The 26,938-nt window shown below is 41.2% G+C and overlaps 1 protein-coding gene across 5 annotated transcripts in view; it reads right to left on the bottom strand.

Moving 5' to 3' along the window:
• The window catches only part of FAM114A1 (family with sequence similarity 114 member A1), a 96,985-nt gene that overhangs the window by 46,794 nt on the left and 23,253 nt on the right, over positions 1-26,938 (bottom strand). For 2 of the 5 annotated variants that reach the window (XM_047798708.1, XM_047798706.1), the window contains exons 4-7: positions 14,188-14,301; positions 13,964-14,070; positions 11,256-11,390; positions 5,550-5,702 (exon numbers count right to left, since the gene is read on the bottom strand). In XM_047798708.1, the coding sequence (XP_047654664.1) occupies positions 5,550-5,702; positions 11,256-11,390; positions 13,964-14,070; positions 14,188-14,301 (509 nt within the window). Of the gene's footprint in view, positions 1-5,549; positions 5,703-11,255; positions 11,391-13,963; positions 14,071-14,187; positions 14,302-19,213; positions 19,259-26,938 lie in introns of those variants that run through there. The other 3 variants (XM_047798709.1, XM_047798707.1, XM_047798710.1) reach the window with 3 other exon arrangements.

Raw genomic sequence — 26,938 nt, 5'->3', positions numbered from 1 at the left:
AGCCAAATATTGCATTTGAAAAAAATGAAAAAAAATACACTCAAGCAGATAATAACAGGAGACCATCCAACCAAAAAAAAAAAAAAAAAGAAAGGAAGAATGGAGAACCATAGAATCAACTGGAACACGAGGATCAAATGGCAATAAATAATCATCTATCAATTATCACCTTAAATGTCAATGGACTGAATGCCCCAATCAAAAGACACAGAGTGGCTGAGTGGATAAAAAGGCAAAGACCTTCAATATGCTGCCTACAAGAAACTCACCTTAGGACAAAAGATACATATAGATTGAAAGCGAAAGGGTGGGGAAAAATATTTCATGCCAATAGACAAGACAGAAAAGCAGGAGTCGCAACACTCATATCAGACAAAATAGACTTTAAAACAAAAGACATAAAGAAAGACAAAGAAGGACACTACTTAATGATTAAGGGATCCATCCAAGGAGAGGATGTTACTATCGTCAACATATATGCCCCAAATATAGGAGCACCCAGATACATACAACAAATATTAACAGACATAAAGGGAGATATTGATGAGAATACAATCATAGTAGGAGACCTTAATACCCCCCTCACATCAATGGACAGATCCTCTAGACAGAAAACCAATAAAGCAACAGAGATCCTAAAGGAAACAATAGAAAAGTTAGACTTTATTGATATCTTCAGGACACTACATCCAAAAAAAGAATACACACTCTTCTCAAATGCTCATGGAACATTCTCAAGAATCGACCACATATTGGGACACAAAGCTAATCTCAATAAATTTAGGAGCATAGAAATTATCTCAAGTATCTTCTCTGACCACAATGCCATGAAATTAGAAATCAACCGTGGGAAAAGGAAAGAGAAAAAACCTACTACATGGAGACTAAACAACATGCTACTAAAAAACCAATGGGTCAATGAGGAAATCAAGAAGGAAATTAAAAACTACCTTGAAACAAATGATAATGAAGACACCACCTCTCAAAATCTATGGGATGCTGCGAAAGCAGTGCTCAGAGGGAAATTTATTGCAATACAGGCCTTTCTCAAAAAAGAAGAAAGATCCAAATTGACAACTTAACCCACCACCTAAATGAATTAGAAAAAGAAGAACAAAAAAGTCCTAAAGTCAGCAGAAGGAAGGAAATTATAAAGATCAAAGAAGAAATCAATAAAATTGAGACTCAAAAAACAATAGAGAAAATTAATAAAACCAAGAGCTGGTTCTTTGAAAAGGTGAACAAAATTGACAAACCCCTGGCCAGACTCACTAAAAAAAGGAGAGAAAGAACCCAAATAACCAAAATTATAAATGAAAAAGGAGAAATCACAATGGATACAGCATAAATACAAAAAACCATAAGAGAATACTATGAACAACTATTCGGCAACAAGTTTGGCAATATGGAAGAAATGGACAATTTTCTAGAATCTTACAGCCTGCCAAAACTGAATCAAGTAGAAACAGACCAACTGAACAGACCGATCACTACAAATGAAATTGAAGAGGTCATAAAATCACTCCCTACAAATAAAAGTCCAGGACCAGATGGCTTCACAGGTGAATTCTATCAAACATATAAAGAGGAATTGGTGCCCATCCTCCTGAAACTCTTTCGAAAGGTTGAAGAAGAAGGAATACTCCCAAAGACATTCTATGATGCCACCATCACCCTCATTCCAAAACCAGACAGAGATACCACCAAAAAAGAAAACTATCACCCAATATCATTGATGAATATAGATGCAAAAATTCTCAACAAAATCTTAGCCAACCGAATCCAACAACATACCAAAAAAATTATACACCATGACCAGGTTGGGTTCATCCCAGGTTCACAAGGATGGTTCAACATACGCAAATCAATCAGCATCATACACCACATTAACAAAAAAAAAGTCAAAAATCATATGATCATCTCAATAGAAGCAGAAAAAGCATTTAACAAAGTCCAACATCCATTCATGATCAAGACTCTCACCAAACTGGGTATAGAGGGAACATTTCTGAATATAATCAAAGCCATTTATGATAAACCCACAGCAAATATAATACTCAATGGGGAAAAACTGAAAGCCTTCTCACTCAAATCTGGAACAAGACAGGGATGCCCACTCTCACCACTGCTCTTCAACATAGTTTTGGAAGTCCTAGCCACAGCAATTAGACAAACAAAAGAAATAAAAGGCATCCATATAGGAAGAGAAGAGATCAAACTGTCACTGTATGCAGATGACATGATACTATACATAGAAAACCCGAAGGACTCAACCCCAAAACTACTTGAACTGATTCATAAATTCAGCAAAGTAGCAGGATATAAGATTAACATTCAGAAGTCAGTTGCATTTCTGTATACCAGCAATGAAATATTAGAAAAGGAATACAAAAATACGATACCTTTTAAAATTGCACCTGACAAAATCAAATACCTTGGAATACACCTGACCAAGGAGGTAAAGGACCTATATGCCGAGAACTATAAAACTTTAATCAAAGAAATCAAAGAAGATGTAAAGAAATGGAAAGATATTCCATGTTCCTGGATTGGAAAAATCAATATTGTAAAAATGGCCATACTACCCAAAGCAATCTACAGATTCAATGCAATCCCTATCAGATTACCCATGACATTTTTCACAGAACTAGAACAAACAATCCAAACATTTATATGGAACCACAAAAGACCCAGAATCACCAAAGCAATCCTGAGAAACAAAAACCAAGCAGGAGGCAGAACTCTCCCAGACTTCAAGAAATACTACAAAGCCACAGTCATCAAAACAGTGTGGTACTGGTATCAAAACAGACAGACCGACCAATGGAACAGAAGAGAGAACCCGGAAATAAACCCTGACACCTATGGTCAATTAATCTTTGACAAGGGAGGCAAGAACGTAAAATGGGAAAAAGAAAGTCTATTCAGCAAGTATTGCTGGGAAACCTGGACAGCTGCATGCAAAGCAATGAAACTAGAACACACCCTCACACCATGCACAAAAATAAACTCCAAATGGATGAAAGACTTAAATATACGACAGGACACCATCAAACTCCTAGAAGAAAACATAGGCAAAACACACTCTGATATCAACATCATGAATATTTTCTCAGGTCAGTCTCCCAAAGCAATAGAAATTAGAGCAAAAATAAACCCAAGGGACCTCATCAAACTGAAAAGCTTTGGCACAGCAAAGGAAACCAAAAAGAAAACAAAAAGACAACTTACAGAATGGGAGAAAATAGTGTCAAATGATGCAACCGACAAGGGCTTAATCTCTAGAATATATAAACAACTTATACAACCCAACAGCAAAAAAGCCAATCAATCAATGGAAAAATGGGCAAAAGACCTGAATAGACATTTCTCCAAAGAAGATATACAGATAGCCAGCAAACACATGAAAAAATGCTCAACATTGCTGATTATAAGAGAAATGCAAATCAAAACTACCATAAGATACCACCTCACACCAGTCAGAATGGCCATCATTAATAAGTCCACAAATATCAAAGGCTGGAGGGGGTGTGGAGAAAAGGGAACCCTCCTGCACTGTTGGTGGGAATGGAAACTGGTACAGCCACTATGGAGAACAGTTTGGAGATACCTTAGAAATCTATACATAGAACTTCCATATGACCCCGCAATCCCACTCTTGGGCATCTATCCGGACAAAACTCTACTTAAAAGAGACACGTGCACCCGCATGTTCATTGCAGCACTATTCACAATAGCCAAGACATGGAAACAACCCAAATGTCCATCGACAGAGGATTGGATTCGGAAGAGGTGGTATATATACACAATGGAATACTACTCAGCCATAAAAAAGAATGACATCATGCCATTTGCAGCAACATGGATGGAATTAGAGAATCTCATACTGAGTGAAATGAACCAGAAAAAGACAAATACCATATGATATCACTCATAACTGGAATCTAATATCCAGCACAAATGAACATCTCCTCAGCAAAGAAAATCATGGACTTGGAGAAGAGACTTGTGGCTGCCTGATGGAGGGGGAGGGGGAGGGGGTGGGAGTGGGAGGGATCGGGAGCTTGGGCTTATCGGACACAACTTAGAATAGATTTACAAGGAGATCCTGCTGAATAGCATTGAGAACTTTGTCTAGATACTCATGTTGCAACAGAAGAAAGGGTGGGGGAAAAATGTAATTGTAATGTATACATGTAAGGATAACCTGACCCCCTTGCTGTACAGTCGGAAAATAAAAAAATTATAAAAATAAAAAAAATAAAAAAAATAAATATAAATCCAAAAAAAATAAAAAAAATAAAAAAAATAAATATAAATCCAAAAAAAAAATAAAAAAAATAAAAAAAATAAAAAATCACTGTTCCCTTCTAAGGCTCACTTCCAAGTTCAGCTTCCTGCCTGAGGACCTGCCTCTCCCCAGTTACTGTCACTGGGATGGCCCACAGCTCCCCCCAGGAGGTCCAGAGGGACTCTCCTTTGGCCTCTCCCGGAAAAACACCCCAGGGTACAGTCAGCCTGACCTTCACACAAAGGAATTGTATATACAATTAATGGGTTAGTAGCTTTGAAATGCTTTGATTAGTGATTATATAAAGAGCCATATAAGTGTTTGCTCAATAAAGACACATATCCAATTAGAGACACACACACAGAAACTTGAAAAAACAAAGAAATCACCAACCCTGCTGATTTCAGCTTTTCATGTTTTGTGTTCTTGGGATCATAGCAGGAGAGGGAGAAGGTGCAGGGCCGGGAGGTAGTTTCCCAGAGTCGTGTTCAGGAGCATTGCAAAACAGAACTTTAACCCCCAGTAAGATAACCCTGCCCTCTGTGGCCCAGGCATTCCAGCAAATGGGTGAATAAATAACCCCATTGCCCAGAAAACTAAATATAGTAAAAGCTTGTGGTCTGAGCTGCTTTTTTTCCACTGGGTAGGAATGAAGAAGTGGCCTGGTAGGTCCCCTCTGATCTGGGTACCATGTCACCAAAGGGAGGCACAGGCCAGGCACTGACGGCCAGGTGTTTGAGCAGCCTTTGCACTGTGAGCGGGATTAGTGATGATTCCTTTGGTGCTGGCCCTCTTGGGGCTGATGAGAGGGAACAGCTTGGCACAGGACAGAGATGAAATACTATGGAGCCCGAAGGGGTCATCAGGCTTTAGAGTACTGGTGACCTCAGCACCTAAAAATGAAATATTTTAGGAGCTCCTGTTATGGCTCAGTGGAAACGAATCTGACTAGCATCCATGAGGTCACGGGTTCGATTCCTGACCTCGTTCAGTGGGTTAAGGATCCGGCGTTGCCGTGAGCTGTGGTGTGACTTGGCTCAGAGCCCACATTGCTGTGGCTCTTGTGTAGGCTGGTGGCTACAGATCCAATTTGATCCCCAGCCTGGGAACCTCCATGTGCTGTGGGTGTGGCCCTAAAAAGACAAAAAGATTTTTTGAAAATTAAAAAAAAATGAGATATTTTAATCACAGATTTTCTTTCATGTTTAAGAAAACACATTTGTGAACATGCTACTTCCAATGGCTGGGACAGTCATACCTTGCCTTCACTTTCATTGGACAGGATTTCCAGGGCTTCCAGGTGTGACAAACCTTGATACTCATCAAACAGCATCCCATAGTGCGCAGTCCTCTCGGCTGTGAGCTGCTGGGCCAGCCTCTGTTTCTCCTTCTCCTTGGCTTCCCGCAGCATCTGCACAAATATGCAATGTTTGTACATGAGATGGACGCTTCAAAGGCCCATTTTTCTGTGCAAGATGTAGGAGGAGATGAGCCCTGACTTGGTACTTATGAAGAGTACATTCGAGTCACTTTGGAGTTTCTAAAAAAGGATTTGTGATTGATTTTACTCAAAAAATTTTACATAATATTCTACTGTGAATTTTTCCTGCTCATATGTACATAACAAACAAAGCAAAAATGCTATGCCCAAGAACAGGATTGGAAAGAAGCAGAGCAAAAGCTGAACAGTGGTTTCCACAGAAGTGTTTTCCATATGCGTGATTAACCTTATTTTTTAAAATATCCAAATTTTCTATCACGAGCAAGCTGTGTACCCTGGGAAATGTGAATCTATTGTGACGGGGTTAATTATAACTTGTGCACCTAGGCAGACTTCAAAGCAAAAATAAGCTGTCTGATTTTATCTGAGTTATTTAAAAACTTTTATGTGTCTGGTTATTAAACAAACATCTTTGATGAAAAAAATTAATAAAATATAAACTCCAACTATTTAATATTTAATGGAAATAAGAACGCTGACTTCTCAGGTCTTAGATACATTTTGAGAGCTATGACTGGGAACCGAATTCCTCTCCGGGTTGATCATTTTTCTCGTTATTTTTCTGCTGATTCAATAATAAGACAATAAAAGGAACACAAGTCCACCAGTTACTCCTAATTTCCTGCATTTGCTTTGATTCTAAGCATCTTTTACTCAATTCCTCACCAAGGTGGCTGTGGCATTCAGTTTATAAGATTCTTTAATAGGAGTTCCCGTCGTGGTGCAGTGGTTAATGAATCCGACTGGGAACCATGAGGTTGCGGGTTCGGTCCCCTGCCCTTGCTCAGTGGGTTAAGGAACTGGGGTTGCCGTGAGCTGTGGTGTAGGTTGCAGACGCGGCTCGGATCCCGTGTTGCTGTGGCTCTGGCGTAGGGCAGTGGCTACAGCTCCGATTCGACCCCTAGCCTGGGAACCTCCACATGCTGCGGGAGCGGCCCAAAGAAATAGCAAAAAGACAAAAAAAAAAAAAAGAAAAGAAAAAAAGAGATTCTTTAATATCTATGAAGCATCCAGGATGCTTCCACCCCATTTCCTCCCCAACTCCCCTTCATGGGGTCAGACGTGAATCATGGTCTGACAGTTCTCCCAGCCTTCCTGCACCGCCCCAACTCCCCTAATCTTCTCTCACACTGTCGTTTCCCCTAGTAAAGTCTTTGCATGTTTAATTAAGCCCATCTTGCATTTGCTCCTACACTAATACATACTCTGACTGGTCACCCTGCACCTGACCCTCCCCACAACTCAGTTTATTTTCAACACAGAAACTGGTATGATACTTTTTTTCTTTTTTGCTTTTTAGGACCGCATCCTCGGCAGATGGAAGTTCCCAGGCTAGGGGTTGAATCGGAGCTACAGCTGCTGGCCTACACCACAGCCACAGCCATACCAGATCCGAGCCGCATCTGCAAGCTACACCACAGCTCACGGCAATGCCAGATCCTTAACCCACTGAGCGAGCCCAGGGATCGAATCCACATCCCCATAGATATGAGCTGGATTTGTTAATTGCTGAGCCACGACAGGAACTCCTAGAGTGATACTTTTCTTTTTATTATTTTATATTATTATTATTATTATTTTGCTTTTTAGGGCCACACCTGCTGCATATGGAGGTTCCCAGGCTAGAGGTCCAATCGGAGCTACAGCTGCTGGCCTACACCACAGCCACAGCAATGCAGGATCTGAGCCGCACCTGTGACCTATCCACAGCTCACGGCAATACCAGATCCTTAACCCACTGAGTGAGGCCATGGTTCCTAGTTGGATTCGTTTCTGCTATGCCATGACGGGAACTCCAAGAGTGACACTTTAAAGTCAGATTTTGTCACTCCAAAATGTTGCCATGGTCTCCCCATTACACTGACAGTAAAGCCTGAGGTTCTTACTAATGCCCCCCAGGACCTACCAAGACCTGCACCCCATGACCACTCTGGCCTCATCTTCAGCAACTCTCATCCGGGCTCACTCCTTTCCCACTGCATAGCATCCCTGCCCTTCCTTGTTCATACCAGACATTCTGCCTCAGGGCCTTTGCATAAACTGCTCTTTCTGCTTAGAACGTGCTTCGCCCAGATTCTGCATAGTCAAGCCCCTCATCTCTTCCAAGTATTTGCTCAAATGTCATCACCTCCATTAGGTCCCCCCTCACAACCTTATCGCGTACTTAACCTGTCCCTCACTCCCATATTCCTGGTTATCCTCTTTCTGCTCTTTTTCTTTTTTTTTCCATAGCACTCATCATGTTCTAAAATATGAGATCAAGCTTACTGTCTGCCCCTTTCCACTCGAATAAAATCTCCATAATGACAAGGATACTTACCCACTTTGACCACTGATGGTCTCAGGTGCTCACAACAGTGCCTGGCACATAGCGGACGTTCAAAATGCATTTGTGCAGGACTTCCCATGTGGCTCACAACAAAACGCACTTGTGCAATGTGCTGTGGAATGCATTATGGAATGAATGAATAATTACTGTTTGGAGGGAGGTTGAAGTGGGTAGGGTTGTGGCCATGCGGCAAAATGTTCTGCATCGCACTTGCTGCACATGTTTTAGATGTGCAATTATAAACACTGCGGACGGCTAGCATGGAGTCTTGGGTGACACATTTCTATGAGCATCACTACTTACTTTTTAACAGATTGAATGCAGATGGGATAAACACTGTGAAGGTGGTACAAAAACTATGGTAATCTGGGAAACTGACCAGGTCCAATTCTTCATTTTACAGGTATGTAAACTTAAGCCAGTGATGCCACAGACTTAGCCAGTTGCTGGACTGGTCACATTTCCCCCCACATTATCTCCTTTGACTACAAATTTATCTATACCTATTATATATACGTATATGTATGTGTATATATATATATATATATATACACACACACACACACACACACACATAGAATGTTTATATGTATGTACAAGTGTGTACATACATGTAATATATATAATATACAATGCCTGTCTACATATATAATCTCATAACAAAAATATTCCCAGGAGCTCACCAAATAACCCTTTCTTCCTGGACACACAGCTAAACTCTATTTCTCAGGCCCTGCCCCGAGTTGAATTAGGCGGAATATGTGATAAGTTTTGGCCAAAGAAATGAGGGTGCAAGTGACAGACGCTACTTCCAGGGCTAATCCTAAATTGTCCCAGATGACCCTACATATATTTCTCTCCCCTTTATGTGAGGCTGGAAGGATTTTAACATGGTGGAGGCACAAGACGTGGGCTCAGCAGATAGCTTCCCAGGGGAGTGAACAGGAATAGTCACGCTGTAATGAAAAACAAACCTTTTCACACTAAGCCACATTGATGCTGGGGTGATTATTATTGCTTTTAATTTTGTTTTGCTTTGTATTTTTACAACATCTAGTGCTACTTGGCTGATTATTACAAAATCTACTTTCTTTTTTTAAGGATCAGCTGGATAATGGTCTAGCTGAGTCTGCCAAGTCCCTACCTGGGCTCTAATATCAGAGTGGGTATATGTGCCAAAAAGAAAAACCTAAAAAACAAACTTTTCAGGAGCGACCACTAACCTATTGTCAATAATGCCTCCTCCATGGCTTCCTAGCATTGAGCCATGAGAAGATATGTTTGTCCTGCTGTGAAATTTATAAAATCCTATGCCCCCTCCTCCTGATTTTGGTAAGGCAGACTCTTAAGGGCAGAGGGGAAAAGGGACGTGCTTGCACTGCGGGGTTCTGAGCTGAACATGAGCTATCAGGAAGAGCAAGTTCAATATTTGAGTTTTATCTTTGGAAAATAAGATAAATATTATTTTAAATTCTCTTGACTGTATGTAAGTTTTACTTACTGTAAGTAAGATTAAATTCTTCATATCCTATTTCTCAAGGAGGAATACTTTAGAGCTGGAAGTGTGAGAGAAGCCCACCTTGCACATAGTAAGACAAATATAAATTAAAATTCCAATGAGATGCCATTCCTACTTATTTTTTTTTTCTGTCTTTTTTTTTAGGGTCGCCCTGTGGGATATGGAAGTTCCCAGGCCAGGGGTCAAATCGGAGCTGTAGCTGCCAGCCTACACCACAGCCATAGCAATGGGGGATCCAAGCCACGTCTGTAACCTGTTACACCACAGCTCACAGCAATGCTGGATCCTTAACCTACCGAGCAAGGCCAGGGATCAAACCCATGTCTTCATGGATACTAGTCATGTTTGTTACCACTGAGCCACAATGGGAACTCTGCCTACCTAGTACCTTGACGCATAATAATGACAATGACACTAACTAACATTTTCGGGTGCTTACTATGAGTTAGGTTCTAGTCTAACTCATTTACTCCTCACAATGAAGCTCTTGGTAGGTATTGAAGTTACCACTGTGTACAAATGAATAATCTGAGGCACAGAAGGGTTAGGTCACCTGCCGAAGGTCATGCAGTCAGAACATGGTAGGGCCGAATATGATGTGTGACAGACTGAATGTGTCTCCCCCAGATTCATGTGTTGAAACCTAATCTCCATTGTGATGGTATCGGGAGGTGATTAGGTCATGAGGGTGGAGCTCTCATGAATGGGATTAGTGTCCTTATAAAAAGGACCCCAGGAAGCTTCTTCACCTTCTTCTACTGTGTGAAGAAACTGCTGTCTGTGAACAGAAAGCAGACCCTTCCTAGACCCAAAATCTGTTGGTTTGGTCTTTGATCTTGGACTTCCCCGACTCTAGAACTTTGAGAAAGAAATGTCTGTTGTTTCTATGCCCCCTGTCCATGGTGTTGTGTTACAGCAGCCTGAATGGACTAAGAAAAATGGCACACATGGAATGATCTTCAAGAAATTAAGTAGAATTTAAATAAAGCAAGGTATAAAAGAGTATGGTTAGTATGCTAACATTTGGCTGAAATAGTTTGCATGTATATACTGCATATTGACATATATATGTATGTATGGCTACCTCTATCTACATATCCATATAGCTATATCTGAATCTGTCTATATAATGTCTCTGATAGAATTCATAAGAAGTTCGGAGTTCCCGTCATAGCTCAGTGGTTAACGCATCCAACTAGGGACCATGAGGTTGCAGGTTCGATCCCTGCCCTTGCTCAGTGGGTTAAGGATCTGGCGTTGCCGTGAGCTGTGGTGTAGGCTGCAGACGTGGCTCGGATCCCGCGTTGCTGTGGCTCTGGCGTAGGCTAGCAGCTACAGCTCCAATTGGACCCCTAACCTGGGAACCTCCATATGCCAAGGGAGCAGCCCTAGAAATGGCAAAAAGACAAAAAAAAAAAAGAATTCATAAGAAGTTGGTAACAATGGTTGTTACCCATGAGGACTGGCTGGGGAGAGGGGTGATGTAGAAACCCAGTTTTCACTCGGGCTGTTTTGCGTCATGTGAATTTGAATCATGTGCTTTAAAATATCTATTACAAAAGATAAATCATGTTTTTACTTTATTGACCCAAATCGCAAAAGTGTGTAACCCCACCTGAGACAAGGAAACAGTCCTCTCCATGAGTGTCTTGGTCCGCTTAAAACCTGGGTCATTTTCCGCGAGGACATTCATGGTTTTCTTGCCAATGAATTCCAAAGCATCAAGACCACCCGTTAAGACGCTTTTACCCTGCCAATGAGACAATGGCATGAAATTAGAGTTTCACATTTTGCTGTTTTGAGGCAGGCCACACCTTCCAGACTGTGCTATCTTCAAATACTAAAATCAATATAAAGTCACAATTTTTTCTCATCAGGAGATTTATCATTCATTTACCCCTATTTTCTTTTCCTTAGAAGAGCATATGTCATATAATTTGTAGGATACACCAGGTTATTTTAAAAGAATGCCTGAGAAAACCAGAGTAATTTTACTGACTCTGTGTGTATGAATAGATATGTTTCTAAGACAAAAAATTAATAGGTGACCCAATTGCTGTTTTTGTTTGAAAAAGTTTTAATCCAAGTAGCAGATTTGGAGCAGTCTATTAAAATGTCAAATACTCTTGCCAATTTAGGGAATGCTTTAATCTAGGGCCCTGGAGTGTAAGCCCCTCAGGCTGTTTTGATGGCTCCTGCGTATTTTCAGAAAGTAGCAATAACCACCTATAATTAGTATATTCATGAAATAGGACAGGTTGATTTCCATATCCTTCTGGCTTTAGAAACCATTCTGTTACGGAGTTATCCCTCTGCAAATTCCTTTGCAAGCCACTGCTTTCCTTTTTTAAAGATTAAAATAATCGAGATTTTACTCACTTATATTTCTTCGCGACATCTTCTTTGCCTATACCCCAACTACCCGACTGCAATTACAATATGCATATATCTGTTTTTTCTCACTTTACATGAGTTTGCATGTGTTACATTTTATTATTACTTTCTTATCGATATGCATTTTCTATTTTTCATAATTAGTACTTCAATATCAATATTCAATTTCACGGATGAATGTGCTTTATTAATCATCTCCATCTTGGACATTAAGACTTTGTTTTCAGATCTGGGTGCCAATAATAATCATATTACAAAACAGATTTTAAAGAGCCCATACTTTAGGAGTTCCTGTGTGGCTCAGCGGTAATGAACCTAACTAGTATCCATGAGGATGTGGGTTCGATCCCTGGCCTCACTCAGTGGGTTAAGGATCCGGTATTGCCGTGAGATGTGGTGTAAGTCACAGATGTGGCTCGGATCTGGAGTTGCTGTGGTTCTGGTGTAGGCCAGCAGCTGCAGCTCCAATTTGACCCCTAGCCTGGGAACCTCCATATGCTGTGGGTGCGGCGCTAAAAAGCAAAAATAAATACATAAAGTGCACACACTTTGGGAGGACTGGGGGATATCAGCAATTCACATTTTTGCATAATTTGATTTCTTTTCTCCTAACATCGTATGAGGGATTACATTAAGTAAAGAATAAAGCTTGAGAAGAAAGGACGTAGGACTTTGAGTAAGGGCATACTTGGTGGGGGGTGTCTGGAGCTTGGGAAAAGGGGTATCAGAAGGTTGGAGAGTACACAGGAAAGAACATGAGGATGCTGAGGACAAACTCAAGGGGCCCTGCTCAGGGGGACCATGAATTCATTTCTTACACTGGAGATAATGAAAGAGTTTTGGTCCCGTCCCCAACTCTGCAACCCTCACCATGGGCGCAGTGGACTCGTTAAGCTATCTGACTCTAAACCATATTTGCTGCCTCTCTTTTCCCTGCTTAGTCCAGAGGTCCTCAAGCAGCAAAGAGGGAAACAGTCATTTCCTATTTCTGGCATGCCTGGACCTGAGGTCTGGGTAAAACACCCCATGTGCGTCCACAGCCCCCTCTTCTTCCCACATTGCACTGCATCCAACAACCGTTGAGTTGCCTCTGTCTTCCAGGGTGCTGTACCCTCTTGTTTGCCAGCATATGCCCAGCATCTAGCATAGCTCCTGGTATAGAAGGAGAGCTAATCACCTTTTTTTTAAATAAAATGCATGAATAAATTGGACATGAGTTATATTTCTTGAAAAACTAGTTATCTGGGTTTACCCAGCAGAAAATAAACCTTTCTTCCTAACCCTGAGGACCAGCTGGTTGCCTCACCTCAGTTGGGTGACATCCCCCTTTTTCATTATTCCTCAGTATTTTGTTGCCAATAACAAGCTTCTTAAGGTTCTTTAAGAGGCAGGGGCCTGGGAAGGGGGGACAGGTCTTAGGGTTATTCAAGGAAAGAGAGAGTGGGAATTGGGAGGGAGGGATGGAAGAGAACGTTGGTTTTAGTTACACGGAAATGCTTTAGAAACATTTGGGGGATGTTCCTGGTTCTTTATATTTGAATCACTTTATAATTTTTCAAACTGAAGGTTAAGAGAGTCAGAGCATCTCGGAAAAACAGCTGTCCCAGCTCGAAGAAACAGCCCTCTCCCCACCCCCAAACAAAGGCTGTCCTTGCAGCTGTTGGAAAGGACACTGTTACATCAGACTGAAAAATGTTCCTTCTAAGCAGCATCTTTCTTTTAAGCACAAAAGATATTTCATTTTGTTCTTCATCATTTTAGTTCCAAGGTTACATCTACTCTGGGGGAGAAAGCATCACAAAACCATAATCCAAAGTTACGAGCAAGGCCATCTTTTGTCTGGTGTATCTAGGTCACGCGTAAACAGAAATATCAAAAGAAGGCGCCGGCAGACCTCAGGGAACACAGAGGAAGCGGCGAACGACTCACTGTGTTCTGAACCGCGTTGGTGATGGCTGACAGCACGCCCCGCGACCCTGATGAGGGAGAAGTGGGGGGGGTCTCTGCGGGGCTCTGATCTGCAGCCGCATCTGCTACTAAAGAGAAAGACACCCTTTTAGAGTCCATTTTGCAGATGTGAACTCGGTCATCCATTTGCACACAGAGCGTAACACAGACCAAGGGCCAGAAACCCAGATAAATGCGCCACTCACTTTGGGGGATTTCGTTTTCTGTATCAGGTTGGGCCGCTTCGGAAGAGCCAGAGTTCACACTATGCATCCGGAGGGTGGCCCCTGCTTTTTCCTTGACCGCTGTTAATCCATGACCTGCCAGGAAATAAAATACGGCTCATAGATACAATAGAAGTCCACGGTCTGCAGGTGTCAGAGTTCCGGTAAGCGGTCGGTGCAGAGCCCCATCTCTAGAGGATGCAGTGGTTAACAGCACAGACTTGGTAAGCCCTCCAACGTGGCCTCCAATCGGAGCTCAGCTTCACCACCACCCAGGTGGGTGACTTTCAAGACGTTCTCAACCTTCTCTGTGACTCAGTTTCTCCATCGCACTGTTGTGAGGAGCGATAGAGATAAATGCACGCCAGGGGCTCCCATGCTTTATTATTCCCTTTGTCTCTCACATGATCAAATAAGCGACCTGGGATTCCAAAATCCAAGGTATTACCTGTGAATAGTGTCCCTGAATTACCTTCTTTCTTCTTTTTGAAGCTTTTTAAGGCAGGGAGGCATCCTTGCAGGCCTAGCCCGTTGCAGGTGCTCCCTGATCATTTGTTGAATGGAGATCAGATGAGCCTTAACAAGCTTTCAAAGCATGAGTCATTGCTTTAGTATGGTCTGAGTGTGAGAGCAGGGTCTGGGTATGGCATATCATAATCAAAAGGCAAGCCTGTGGGAAAACCAGAAAGGGTACCCAACAGCTCTGACGGTTGCTCTAAGCAGTAACAGCCCAAACACAAAATAGAGTCAGCCAGGATGAGGGCACAGATTTTACTCCATGTGAGCAAGCAGAGCCCCTATATTCCCTGGAGCCTAGCACACTGGGTGTGCACGCATGTATGTATGTATCTACCTATCTCTCTATCTGCCTACCTACCTATCGTCTCTTTTATGGCCACACCTGCAGCATATGGAAGTTCCCAGGCTAGGGGTTGAATTGGAGCTGCAGCTGCTGGCCTATGCCACAATCACAGCAATGTAGGATCCGAGCCACGTATGCAACCTAGGCCACAGCTCAGGGCGACGCTGGATCCTTAACCCACTGAGCGGGGCCAGGCATCAGACTCGTGTCCCCATGGCTACTAGTTGGCTTCTTAACCTGCTGAGCCACTTCAGAAACTCCCCACCCTAGGTATTTAATAACTAGTAACTACAGAGCTGACCTTCTCACCTACCATCCACACATACACACACACACACACAATCTCTCACACACACAAACAACCCCTCACTTGAGGAATAAATAGTCTTATCTACATTTTATTTTGGAGCAGCATTTTTTTTTTCTCCTTAGAGGCTCCCCCCCCCCCATGAGTCTCAGATTTCCCAGACTCAATGAAAAAATTAATAGTCTAGAGATGTCGTAAGTGGCTGTTTGAGTCCTTGAAGGAGAAGATGGGCTGTCATCATCCCAGCATTCACCTCCCTCTGAGGACTCAGGGAGAAAATAAAAGATTCCACTTGGGACCCAGGTAACCTCAGGCCATTAAAACCCAAGGGAACAGTGACATTAATACATGGGGGAAAAAGGTCCAAATTACAGCAGGATTTGGGAGTCAAAGAGAACCATCCAGTGTAGAAGACACTTAAAATGACCGACTGTTCATCTCCTGAGTGAGAGAAAGACATGGATGAATCCCAAACCGAAAGAATCATATTTTATCAGTTGTAACCTTACTTATCAGCGGGATCTTAATCGTGGCATTGAAATTTACCAAACTGATATAGAACTAATTATATCCAGTGGGAATCACCTGTTATTACACATGATCTAGAAAACACTGAAGCTTAGGAAACATTCACAATGTTTACAACGTTAATTACATAGAGAAATATATGACTATATCCATGTGCAGATCATTAGACACAGTTCAAATTCATCACTGGGCTACTTTTCAAAAAGATGCATGATAACTGCTAAAACGAAGACTTGAATTAATTCTCTCTAGCTTCCAATAAATTCCAAGCAGTACAATGGAAACTTATTAGAGTTTCAGTAACATTTAAGTTAGGGGATATAATTATTTAGCTTATTTACATACTGAGCCCATACTCCTTACCATCCTTTAAAGACATACATTTTCCAAAAAGGCAATAATACACACCCAAGTCTCAATCTGTGATTCTCTTCTATATTTCTGAGGGCTAAAATCAAGGAATACATGCATTTCAGAAGGCAGAGCGGCATCTGCTGCATCTCTGCATAAACCATGCAAGAAAGATGATTCCACATCCTTCCCTGAGACCACTCAGGGTTTAATGAATCTCATTGTGATTAACTCTTCTTTAACCTTCTCCACCCCTTGCAGGTTAGGGTCATGTCCAAATCTTTTCCTGGGGAAGCACAGCTTCTCGCCATCTCAGAACACAAATGATCACAGATATGTATGCATTACCTGCCTTCAGAAAAATCACTTTGTTTCTGGCAGGAAATACTGTTTTGTGTACATAATAAGTAGAATGCATCTGTTTAACAGACATGACAATAGGGTGCTACTCCAATCACCCCCCCCCACACACACACTAGTAGCTTTATTGAGGTATAACTGATATACAAAGACTTGCATATATTTAAGGTACTTCCAATTATATTTTCTGATTAATCGCTCTTTTTTTTCTGAATTCTTTTGTTAATGAACGTACAACTTTACGTTCTTCTAGAAATATAAAGCTATGGTTTTTCTCAGCTAAGGTTTAGACTCCATGCCACACCCTACTTTGAAGAAAACTTCTAAAACTTTACTTAGTGTGACATCTAGTGCCCAGAACAAGGAAGTAATAATATGGCGTCATTGCTGCCTTTTGACTGAAAGTGATTCATTCTCAGAGATATTGATTTGGTTCTACCAATAACAGAGAAAAACAACTGATAGGAAAAATACTATATGGTATAGTTCATGGATTCATTTCTTCACATGTCATCATGAACCCTAAGTATTCTCAAGGAAAGAAACTCCTTCAAATTACATAGTTTTAAAGATGGACTATCCTCTACTCTTTGATGTACTGCAATAAAAAGGTGTGTAGGACAAAGAAGGTAAGATAATAATGCTGCAATACTGTATCATTTGAAACAAAATGTTAAATGATGAGCTTGTATCTAACTTATCTCCTTTACTCCTAGTGGAAAACACACTAAACTTAGGAGTCAGGAGACTTGTGGAGGAGCTTTGGTTCTATCGGTTATTAGCCATGTGGTCTTGGTGACCTTTCTGAGTCTCTGCTGCTGTGTCTTCTCTGAAGGGAGGATTATAAAATCTACCTCCCAGAACAACTCAACTCAACAACAAACAACAACCCAATTTAAAAATGGGTAGAAGGGCACAGTGGTTAACGAATCCGACTAGGAACCATGGGGTTGAGGGTTCGGTCCCTGCCCTTGCTCAGTGGGTTAAGGAACTGGGGTTGCCGTGAGCTGTGGTGTAGGTTGCAGATGTGGCTCGGATCCCGTGTTGCTGTGCTCTGGCGTAGGCCGGTGGCTACAGCTCCGATTCGACCCCTAGCCTGGGAACCTCCATATGCCGTGGGAGCAGCCCAAAGAAATAGCAAAAAGACAAAAATAAAATAAAATAAAATAAAATAAAATAAAATTAAAAAATTAAAAAAAAATGGGTAGAAGACCTAAATAAACATTTTCCAAAGAAGACATACAGATGGGCAGTAGGCACATGAAAAGATGCTCAACATCGCTAATTATTAGAGAAATGCAAATCAAAACTACAATGAGGTTCCACCATTAACAAGTCTACAAATAACAATGAGTGGTCACCATTAACAAGTCTACAAACAACAAATGCTAGAGAGGGTGTGGAGAAAACGGACCCCTCCTACACGGTTGGTGGGAATGTAAATTGGGACAACCACTATGGAAAATACCTCAGGAAATTAAAGAACTATCATATGATTCAGCAATCCCATTCTTGGGCATATATCTGGACAAAACTTTCATTCTTAAAGATACATGCACCCAAATGTTCATAGCAGCACTATTCTCAATAGTCAAGACATAGAAACAACCTAGGTGTACATCAACAGATGAATGGATTAAGATAAGGTACATATACACAATGGAATACTACTCAGCCATAAAAAAGAACGAAATAATGCCATTTGCAGCAACATGGATGCAACTAGAAATTCTCATACTAAGTGAAGTTAGGCAGAAAGAGAACAATGAATACCATATGGTAGCATTTATAAATGTGTGATCTAAGATATGGCACAGATGAACCTACTTAAAGAACAGAAACAGACTCACAGACACAGAGAACAGACTTATGGTTGCCAAGGGGGAGTGGGGAGGAAGTGGGATGGATGGGGAGTTTGGGTTTGGCAGATGCAAACTATTACATTTAGAATGGATAAGCAATGAGGTCTTACTGTACGTATAGCAGAGAGAACTATATCCAATCTCTTGGGATAGACCATGATGGAAGATAATATGAGAAAAAGAATGTGTGTGTGTATATGTATATATATATCCAATCTCTTGGGTCACCTAGCTGTATAGCAGAAACTGACACAACACTGTAAATCAACTATGATTTTTAAAAAAGATATAACTGAAAAAAAAAAGGACAAAAAAAAGTCACCGAGGAGAACTATGTGAAACCCTTGGTATTGGCCAGCATTATTGAGCACTTACTATGTCCCAGTCATTGGACTAATATTTCTGGAAGAGTAAATTATCTCAGTTAATCTTTTCATTATGAAGTAAGGGTATTATTATGCCCATTTCAGGACGGAGAAAACAGAGATCTGGTGATGTGAGATCACAAAGCCAGTAACGGCAGAGGCAGGATTAGAACCCAATCTTTCTGAGTCTAAAACTCATATGCTTGATCACTCTATTAAGAAAGCCTCAGATGCCATGTATAGTTGAGTAAACGTCATTTTAGTCCCATTTCTAGAACCCCTTGGAAATCAGATACTTAATCAGGAGCTTCCTCCTTTTTTTAAAAAAAAAAAAAACATTGGTTTATGCTAAAATTAGTCTGAGTTACCTTACCTTGACCGAACAGCAAGGTGACGGCCACACCTGAAGTGAATCCCCTGCTCCTTCCAGCCGAGCCTTAAATTGGCAAAGTTTGATATTTTTAGGATCTCATCTCCCCTGTGCTGTGCAGACACAGATCCCGAACACTGTGTGGAGTTACCTTCTACTCCAGTTTAATTTTTTCCTCAAAAAACACTGTGATTTCAAAAGGGAAGGGGGAGTTCCCTGTTGGTCTAGTGCTTACGATTTGGCACATTCACCACCGCAGCCCGGGTTCAATCCCAGGTCTGGGAACTGAGATCCCAAACCATTAAGCCTCTGCGTGCTCTGGCCCAAACAAACAAACCAACAAACCACTGTGATTTTACTAACTTTTCTTCTTGTGAGTTCCACCAAGATCAAAACCTCATTGAAGGGAGGTCTTCCCTCTTTCTGGAAGATCAAAATAATTTGCTGTTGGTGGGCCTCTCTGACCAAGTGGTAACTTAGGGGAGCAACAGCCATTCTGTTCTCTGCATCACCTGGGATGACCTGGTAGCCTTAAGTGTACTTTTCACTGGTCCCATGGGATAAAGGACCACCCCTTCTCAAGGACGGCTCCAGCTAACTCATTCAAAGGGCTCTCCCCTTTTAGATCGCTTTAATTTTTAATACATTTCCTTCGTTTTTGTTTCATTTCTTTCTTTTTCTTTTTTAATTGTTATTTCCCAAATACAGTTTTTTTCTACCATACAGCATGGTGACCCAGTTATACATACATGCATACATTCTTTTTTCTCCCATTATCATGCTCCATCATAAGTGACTAGACACAGTTCCCAGTGCTACACAGCAGGATCTCATTGCTAATCCATTCCAAAGGCAATAGTCTGCATCAACCCCAAGCTCCCAATCCATCCCACTCCCTCCCCCTCCCCCTTGGCAACCACAAGTCAGTTCTCCATGATTTTCTTTTCTGTGGAAAGGTTCATTTGTGCCCTATATTAGATTCCAGATATAAGTGATATCATATGGTATTTGTCTTTGTCTTTCTGACTTACTTCACTCAGGATGAGCATCTCTAGTTCCAACTATGTTGCTGCAAATGGCATTAATTTGTTCTTTTTTATGGCTGAGTAGTATTCCATTGTATGTATGTATGTGTGTGTGTGTGTGTGTGTATACCACATCTTCCTATTCCAATCATCTATCAATGGACATTTGGGTTATTTCCATGTCTTGGCTATTGTGAATAGTGCTGCAATGAATATGTGGGTGCATGTGTCTTTTTCAAGGAAAGTTTTGTCCGGATATATTCCCAAGAGTAGGATTGCTGGGTCATATGGTAGTTCTGTGCATAGATTTCTAAGATCCCTCCATACTGTTCTCCATAGTGGTTATACCAGTTTACATTTCCACCAACGGTACAGGAGGGTTCCCTTTTCTCCACACCCCCTCCAGCATTTGCTATTTTTCTTTTTATGGCTTCACCTGAGTGTATGGAAGTCCCCAGTCAAGGGGCTGAATTGGAGCTGCAGTTGCTGGCCTACACCACAACCATAGCAACATCAACCTATGCCACAGTTGGCAGTAATGCTGGATCCTTAACTCACTGAGCCAGGCTGGGGATTAAACCCACATCTTCATGGAGACTAGTCAGGTTCTTAACTCACTGAGCCACAACAAGAACTCCTCTTTTTCTTTTTAAAAGGTGGATATGTAAAAAAAGTTAAAAAAAATCCCATAATCTCACTTCTCAGATATATCTTGTTGATTTTTAAAAATAAACATTTATAATGTTAACAAAATCAAAGAATACAGAAACATAGACCACAGAAGGTAGGCCAGCCTCTTTCTCCCTTGACAGAGTCCACTGACATAACAGATGATAGAGTCTATGATCTTACAAGGGTCTATGGAACTAGTTAAGACATGAAAAGAAGGATTGGTTCTAAAAGACAAAAAAGGAAATTTGCAAATTAGAAATTAAATAATATTTGCTTAAATGTATTCAAAAATGTAATATTACATGGGTCACCATGCTGTACAGTAGAAAATTGACAGAATGCTGTAAACCAGCTATAAAGGAAAAAAATAAAAATCATTATCTAAAAAATATGTAATATTAGGTCAACTGGTCAACCATAGTTGAAGTAAATTCAACGCTTTCATTGTTACATATAAATTATGTAGTTCATAAGGGATATGGGTGCATTTTATTATATTTCTTGGGATATGAGAGGGACTTGCAAAAGGAGGGGTGCCAGGGGCTCTTAAAAGACCTAAAGTGACCCTGTCTCCCCCCTCGCTCACCCCCGCTCTCCATTTCCTTTCAAAGATAACAACTCTAATTTGTTTCTTGTGATTCCTTTCAGGAAAAGGTTTTAAAAGCATATCACTCCATATGAGTGCTGGACCTGGCGTCGGCATAGATGGTGGTGGTTTCAGCACCCGCAGAGAGCGGTGGAGGCTGTGTGTGCTGCCTGGGGTCCCAGGGCTCCTTCTCCCCTGCTGACAGCTCTCCACTGACCGCCTCCCCTTGAAATGTCCTTTGCCAAAGGGAATTCACTCCCCCAAGACTGTGCTATATTGACTGGTCAGTGGGGGAGCTGGTGATACAAAAGCCGGACCCTGTGCATTGATTGGGGACACCTCTGAAGAGTCATCCCAACCTTCAAGCTCCCTATTGAATGGGCTGAGGCTGCTGCCACAACTGCACTGTAGTTCTCCCGCAGCCCAGTTCTGCTTCCCAGTGCGCTCTCTTGTAAGGCTTGCTCGTGAGAGCCCTTCCCAGTAAAACTCCAGCATATACATCCCTGTCTCAGTCTCTTCCTCAAGCATCCAACCCGGGACACTGACCTATCTCATTCTTTTTAGCAGTTGCCTAGAATTATTCTACTGAATGGCTGTGTCACGTGTTCATGTTCTCTATGGATGGATATGTGGGTTGTGTCCAGTTTTTCCTACATGCCTGGTGACCTCCCCCACCTTCTCTGGTCTTTGCTCAAATATCACCTCACTAAAGGTCTCCCCATAATCACTCTTTTTAAAACCTTAACCTGTGCTCCTGACTCTAGTTTATATTTTCCATAGACTTACAGCTTCTAACCCTTTAGATCATTTTCCTACTCATTATGTATACGGTTTATTGTCTGCACCCTTCCACTCGTTTGTAAGCTCTTCCACGGGGTCCTTGTCTCCTTTGCTCACTGCTTTATCTCAAGTGGCTAGAATTGTGCGTGGCATGATGAGTATTTGCTGGATGAATTCCATATTGAACATCTTGGCACATACATATTAATGACTTTTTGCAAAGAATCAACAGTGGAACTGCTAGACAGAGGGCATGTGCATTTAAAATTTTATAGGTAGTGCTGATTGCTCTTCTGAAGATTGTACCCATTTCTACTCTTCTTCAGGTAAACTTTTGAGAAACAGCACAATTAAAAAATACTGGCTACATTTCAGACTCTACTATCAATGAATTCAAGATACAAAAAGTTGTGAGAAGCAGCTGTTTAGAAAAACCCATAGATAATGTCCCTGCGCTCAAATAAAGCAAACTTCAGGCAGCAAAAAGTGGAGCCAATCAACCTTCCTTTCGGAAAGTCCTCTCTCTCCATAATAAAGGGTCTGCACTGTAATCAGATACTCACTTCTTTTTAGTTTTAAAACTGACGAGAAGAGTTTCTGAACTCACTGTGTTTGCCTCACCATCACACAGGAATTCATTAACCCCTGGGCCTTATTCATAGATTGTAAAGGATTTTGAACAAACTCCACGCATCAATCCTATTAACATCTGTATTGATGACCCTTGAGAATTTTCACATCGTCAGCCACGTCACCTTCAAAAAGGAATCCATGTGACACTGATAGTGAAATATCTAGTTAAGAGTTCTTACTATAGGTATCATTTTGACAAGCTTGCCATCCTCTGTGATAAACACTGTCATTATTTCTGACAGTGCTGGTAGGAGACTTTCATTAAAAGGTGCAGAAGGAAAAACCTATGTAACTCGGGAGAGGAGAACAATGGTAATTCTGAAAAAGTAAACATGCAGATCAGATCTCCCTCCCCCTCCTCAAGTATCCTTGCACAAGGTGTTTAGACTCATAAAACTGTCAAAACTAGAATTTAAAATAAATCTCTAGGCCTTTTGCAATAGTTGGAAATAAGTCGTTCTCTTCTACGATAGAGTTTTTACCTTGTTATATCTGTATACGTCTCAGCTCTGTCAACTTTCATTTTGATTACTGGTCTATCACTTAGCTTAGCAAAATATTCTACTAAGAAGTCAGGTCTGAAAGGTGCCTGTGGAAAAACTGCATCTGGTTTTCATGACAGCACTTGAAAACTATCATCAATATCCTTTTTTTTTTCTTCTTTTTTTTTTCCATTCTGGTTTCTATCTGGATCTCAAAATAATAACCATTTTTATTGCATTTTATGTCCAAAGGTATAGGTGGTAGCTGGTCAAAGCTTCTTAGAATGTGATAACAGTGTGGCTATGAACTAAATGGATGCAGGAGTTATGACCTCTCCAAAAACAATTGTTAGCTGAGAAATGTTTGATTTTATATAAGCATTGGGAAGATCACTTTTTCTCCTTTTCCCTAATCTTGGGGGTCAAAGTAGTGAGGCGAAACATATAAAAATTCAGTGTAGCAAAGTCAATCAATTTTCTATATTTTTCTACTTAGTACAGTTGTAATGATTATCTTTCTCCTGTTATATATAGCAACTGATTAGAGATCATCATATTCCAAAAGTTGGAAGGATTCTCAGAATTTCTCAAGTTCTTCCACCCACACTTTTCCAAGAAAGGATGCTGAATCGAGAGAGCTTCAGTCCACGGTGTAGCTAGTTAGTGACAATTCTTTGTGATCACAAGTTAGCAGCAGTCAGGACCAGGTCTCAGGTTTTAGGACTCCTGATACAGTGCTCATTTCTTCTAAATATTTCCATTCTCCAATTACTCCCCCGTCAACTCTAAACAGTTCTAACGATCGTGACTGCAGTTTTTCAACAACTGTAAGAAGTATTGGTTTCTATTTCTAGTGCTCAATTGACATCTCTGAGTTTTGTTACAGATTTCTGTGTTTTGCACAGAATTCCATCTCCAACTGGAATTACCCTGGGGGGTAACATGAGGTTTCTGAATAGGAATCAATTGCAATAGAATACATGGTTGTTTTCTTTCTTTACTTTCCGCAGGTAATTTATAAACCTTCAAGAGCTCGTTGACTGCTATGAATGCTCTGTTTTCCAATAAGTTTCTCTGCCCTGTGAGAATAAATTGTTAATGCTGCAAAGCCCTGGGTGGATATTATTTTCCTGTACATGACAGAAGGTGCACCCTGCTTGCCTCTCTCAATCCAAAGGTAGCAGCTCAAGATAGACCACAATCTAGGATGCCCAAAACTTTTTCAAGCTTCTGTTCAGGTACTTGAACCCTATTCTAACCCTCTGTTTCAGGCTGGGAGGCTGGCTAGGACACTTCTCCAGTTGTAGGATATTTGTGATACCTATTGTCTTTTGGGAGTCAAATTCCTAATCACCACTACTGCCTGTTTCCAGCCTTGGGACCTATGACTTCAGCCTCCTCTTATGCTACAAGTTTTAGTTCTCTAAAACTTGTACACAAAAATACTAACCTCATTTTAAAATATATATTGCTATTAGTTTAGCTACTGTTACTTTGTAAAGTTACAGCCTGTCTTGACCAGAAATCTCCAAAATATGTCTTGGGAACAACTTTGGTTGTTCAGCCACCTTGCTATTGCATTCATCATGCCAGTGGTGATAAACAAATTTAGTTTCTACTTCTCTAAAGATAGCTCCAATTTGTCCAAAGCGATTCTTAGAATGAGTATCAATATTTCAAAATTTCTTTGCTCTTCCCTCATGTGTCCTTTGGTCATTGTGGGTGCAAATAGGAGAAAAATGCCAAGGTTAAAAAGCTTTTCAGAATTCCATTTAGCTAGAACCGTTAAAAATACAAAGTTCCTGGAACTGGTGGTGTAACTGATGAGAATTTCAAACAGAAAAAGAAAGTGTGGTAGGCAGAACTTAGAGATTCCCTCCACCTCCCAGGATTCTCACTCCTGGCATATATACCATGTAATCCTCTCTGCCTTGAGTGTGGGCAGGATTGTCAACATGAGAAGATTCCCATGTTTAGGTTCCATTATACGGCAAAGGTGAAGGGACTTTTCAGAAGTAACTAAGGTCCTTAATCAATTGAAGTTGAATTAATTAAAAGAGCAATCATCTTGGGGGAGCATGAACTACCTAGGTGGGCCTTTAAAAGGGACTTGGGCCCTTCCTAAAGGGAAAGATTTGAAGCATGGGAGCCATTACCCTGCTGGCTTTGAAGAAGGACCTGAGGGCAGCCTCTAGGAGCTGAGTGACTCTTGACCAACAACCAACAACAAAACAGGACAGCATGACAACTACAAAGAACTGAATTCCGCCAACGTGAATAACCTCAAATGTCAGATGAGAATGCAGCTGGCTCACACCTTGATTTCAGCCTGGCAAGTCACTAAGCAGAGAACCCAGCCACCTTATACCCAAACTCCTGATACATAGAAACTGTGAAATAATCACTGTATGTTATTTTTAAACCTCTACATCTGTAGCAGTTTGTTGTATAGCAACAGAAATGAATATAAGAGAGTCTTCTGAACTTCATTCTGGTATTCTGCAATGTGCAACTGTCAAGCCCCCTTAGAGGAACCCTACCTCCACCAACCACAGGAGGGAAAGAGGCAGTTGTGATCAGGCTGGTCCACAGGTGGTTGTCTCTCTAGGCTCTCCTGGACTAGTGATGGCACAGAGCCAGGTGAGACCCACCCGAGGGTTTAAGTGGTTGCAACATTAACAAGACACAACATTTATCATCTTTGTGGTGCCTTAGACACAGTGAAACTTCCAGAGTAACACCAAACCCAAGCACAGGCTATAGATGAAGACACTGCCTTGAGATCAAATTAGATGGTGAGTGCCTACCAGTGTGGGTTGAGACCTGCCACAGGAGTCACTGCCTGATTTTAAAACAGTGGTTATACTGTTATACCTGAACCAGGTAACAAAACCCAGAGGCACTAGAGCACAGTCCATGGGATGAAGGCTGCACCAGGCTGTATACGTGCAAAGGTTAGATTACAACAGGACACTTAAGAAGATAGTGAACAGTAAATTCAACGGGGAAGCTGCCAGTTGATGGATGGAACAACTTATTAGGGTTCAGCAAAGCCCAAAGTTAAATCATGTGGTATAGCTGCTGACCAGTGAGAAACAATAGCAAAGAGACCAGCCAGGAGCAGAGCAGTCACAGGCGGGTGCACCTATGGTGCAGCGAAAACCCCTGCACCTGCCACCCACTGGGCAGCTGATGGCTGTATTTGCTGTGGAAGGAACTTATATATTTAAAGTTTCAACAAAAAATTAAATCCTTTGTCTATAATGGAACTTTCTGAAACCCTGAATTCATTCCTTATAAGCCGGGGCAGTTCTGGATGCCAGTATGCTAGAAGCACCCAAAACACTGCACTGTTTTATGACATTAAACTAGGAGGAGAGCTGTATAATTTGGTGACCACATTACCTAGTGTTCTATGACTTATCTCAATTTCAAAAACTTTTAGACCTCATGTTTTTAATTTTTGGTTCAGAAAGCATGCCACTCCTGAATGCTGCCAGTGGCAAGATCCATTTAAGGGCCACTCAAAGCTCAAACACTTGCCCTAGGA

This window comes from Phacochoerus africanus, chromosome 10 (genome assembly GCF_016906955.1).
Source record: "Phacochoerus africanus isolate WHEZ1 chromosome 10, ROS_Pafr_v1, whole genome shotgun sequence".
Lineage (NCBI taxonomy): Eukaryota > Metazoa > Chordata > Mammalia > Artiodactyla > Suidae > Phacochoerus > Phacochoerus africanus.
The sequence above is the reverse complement of the archived record's forward strand: the minus strand, read 5'-3'. Positions and strand labels throughout refer to the sequence as shown.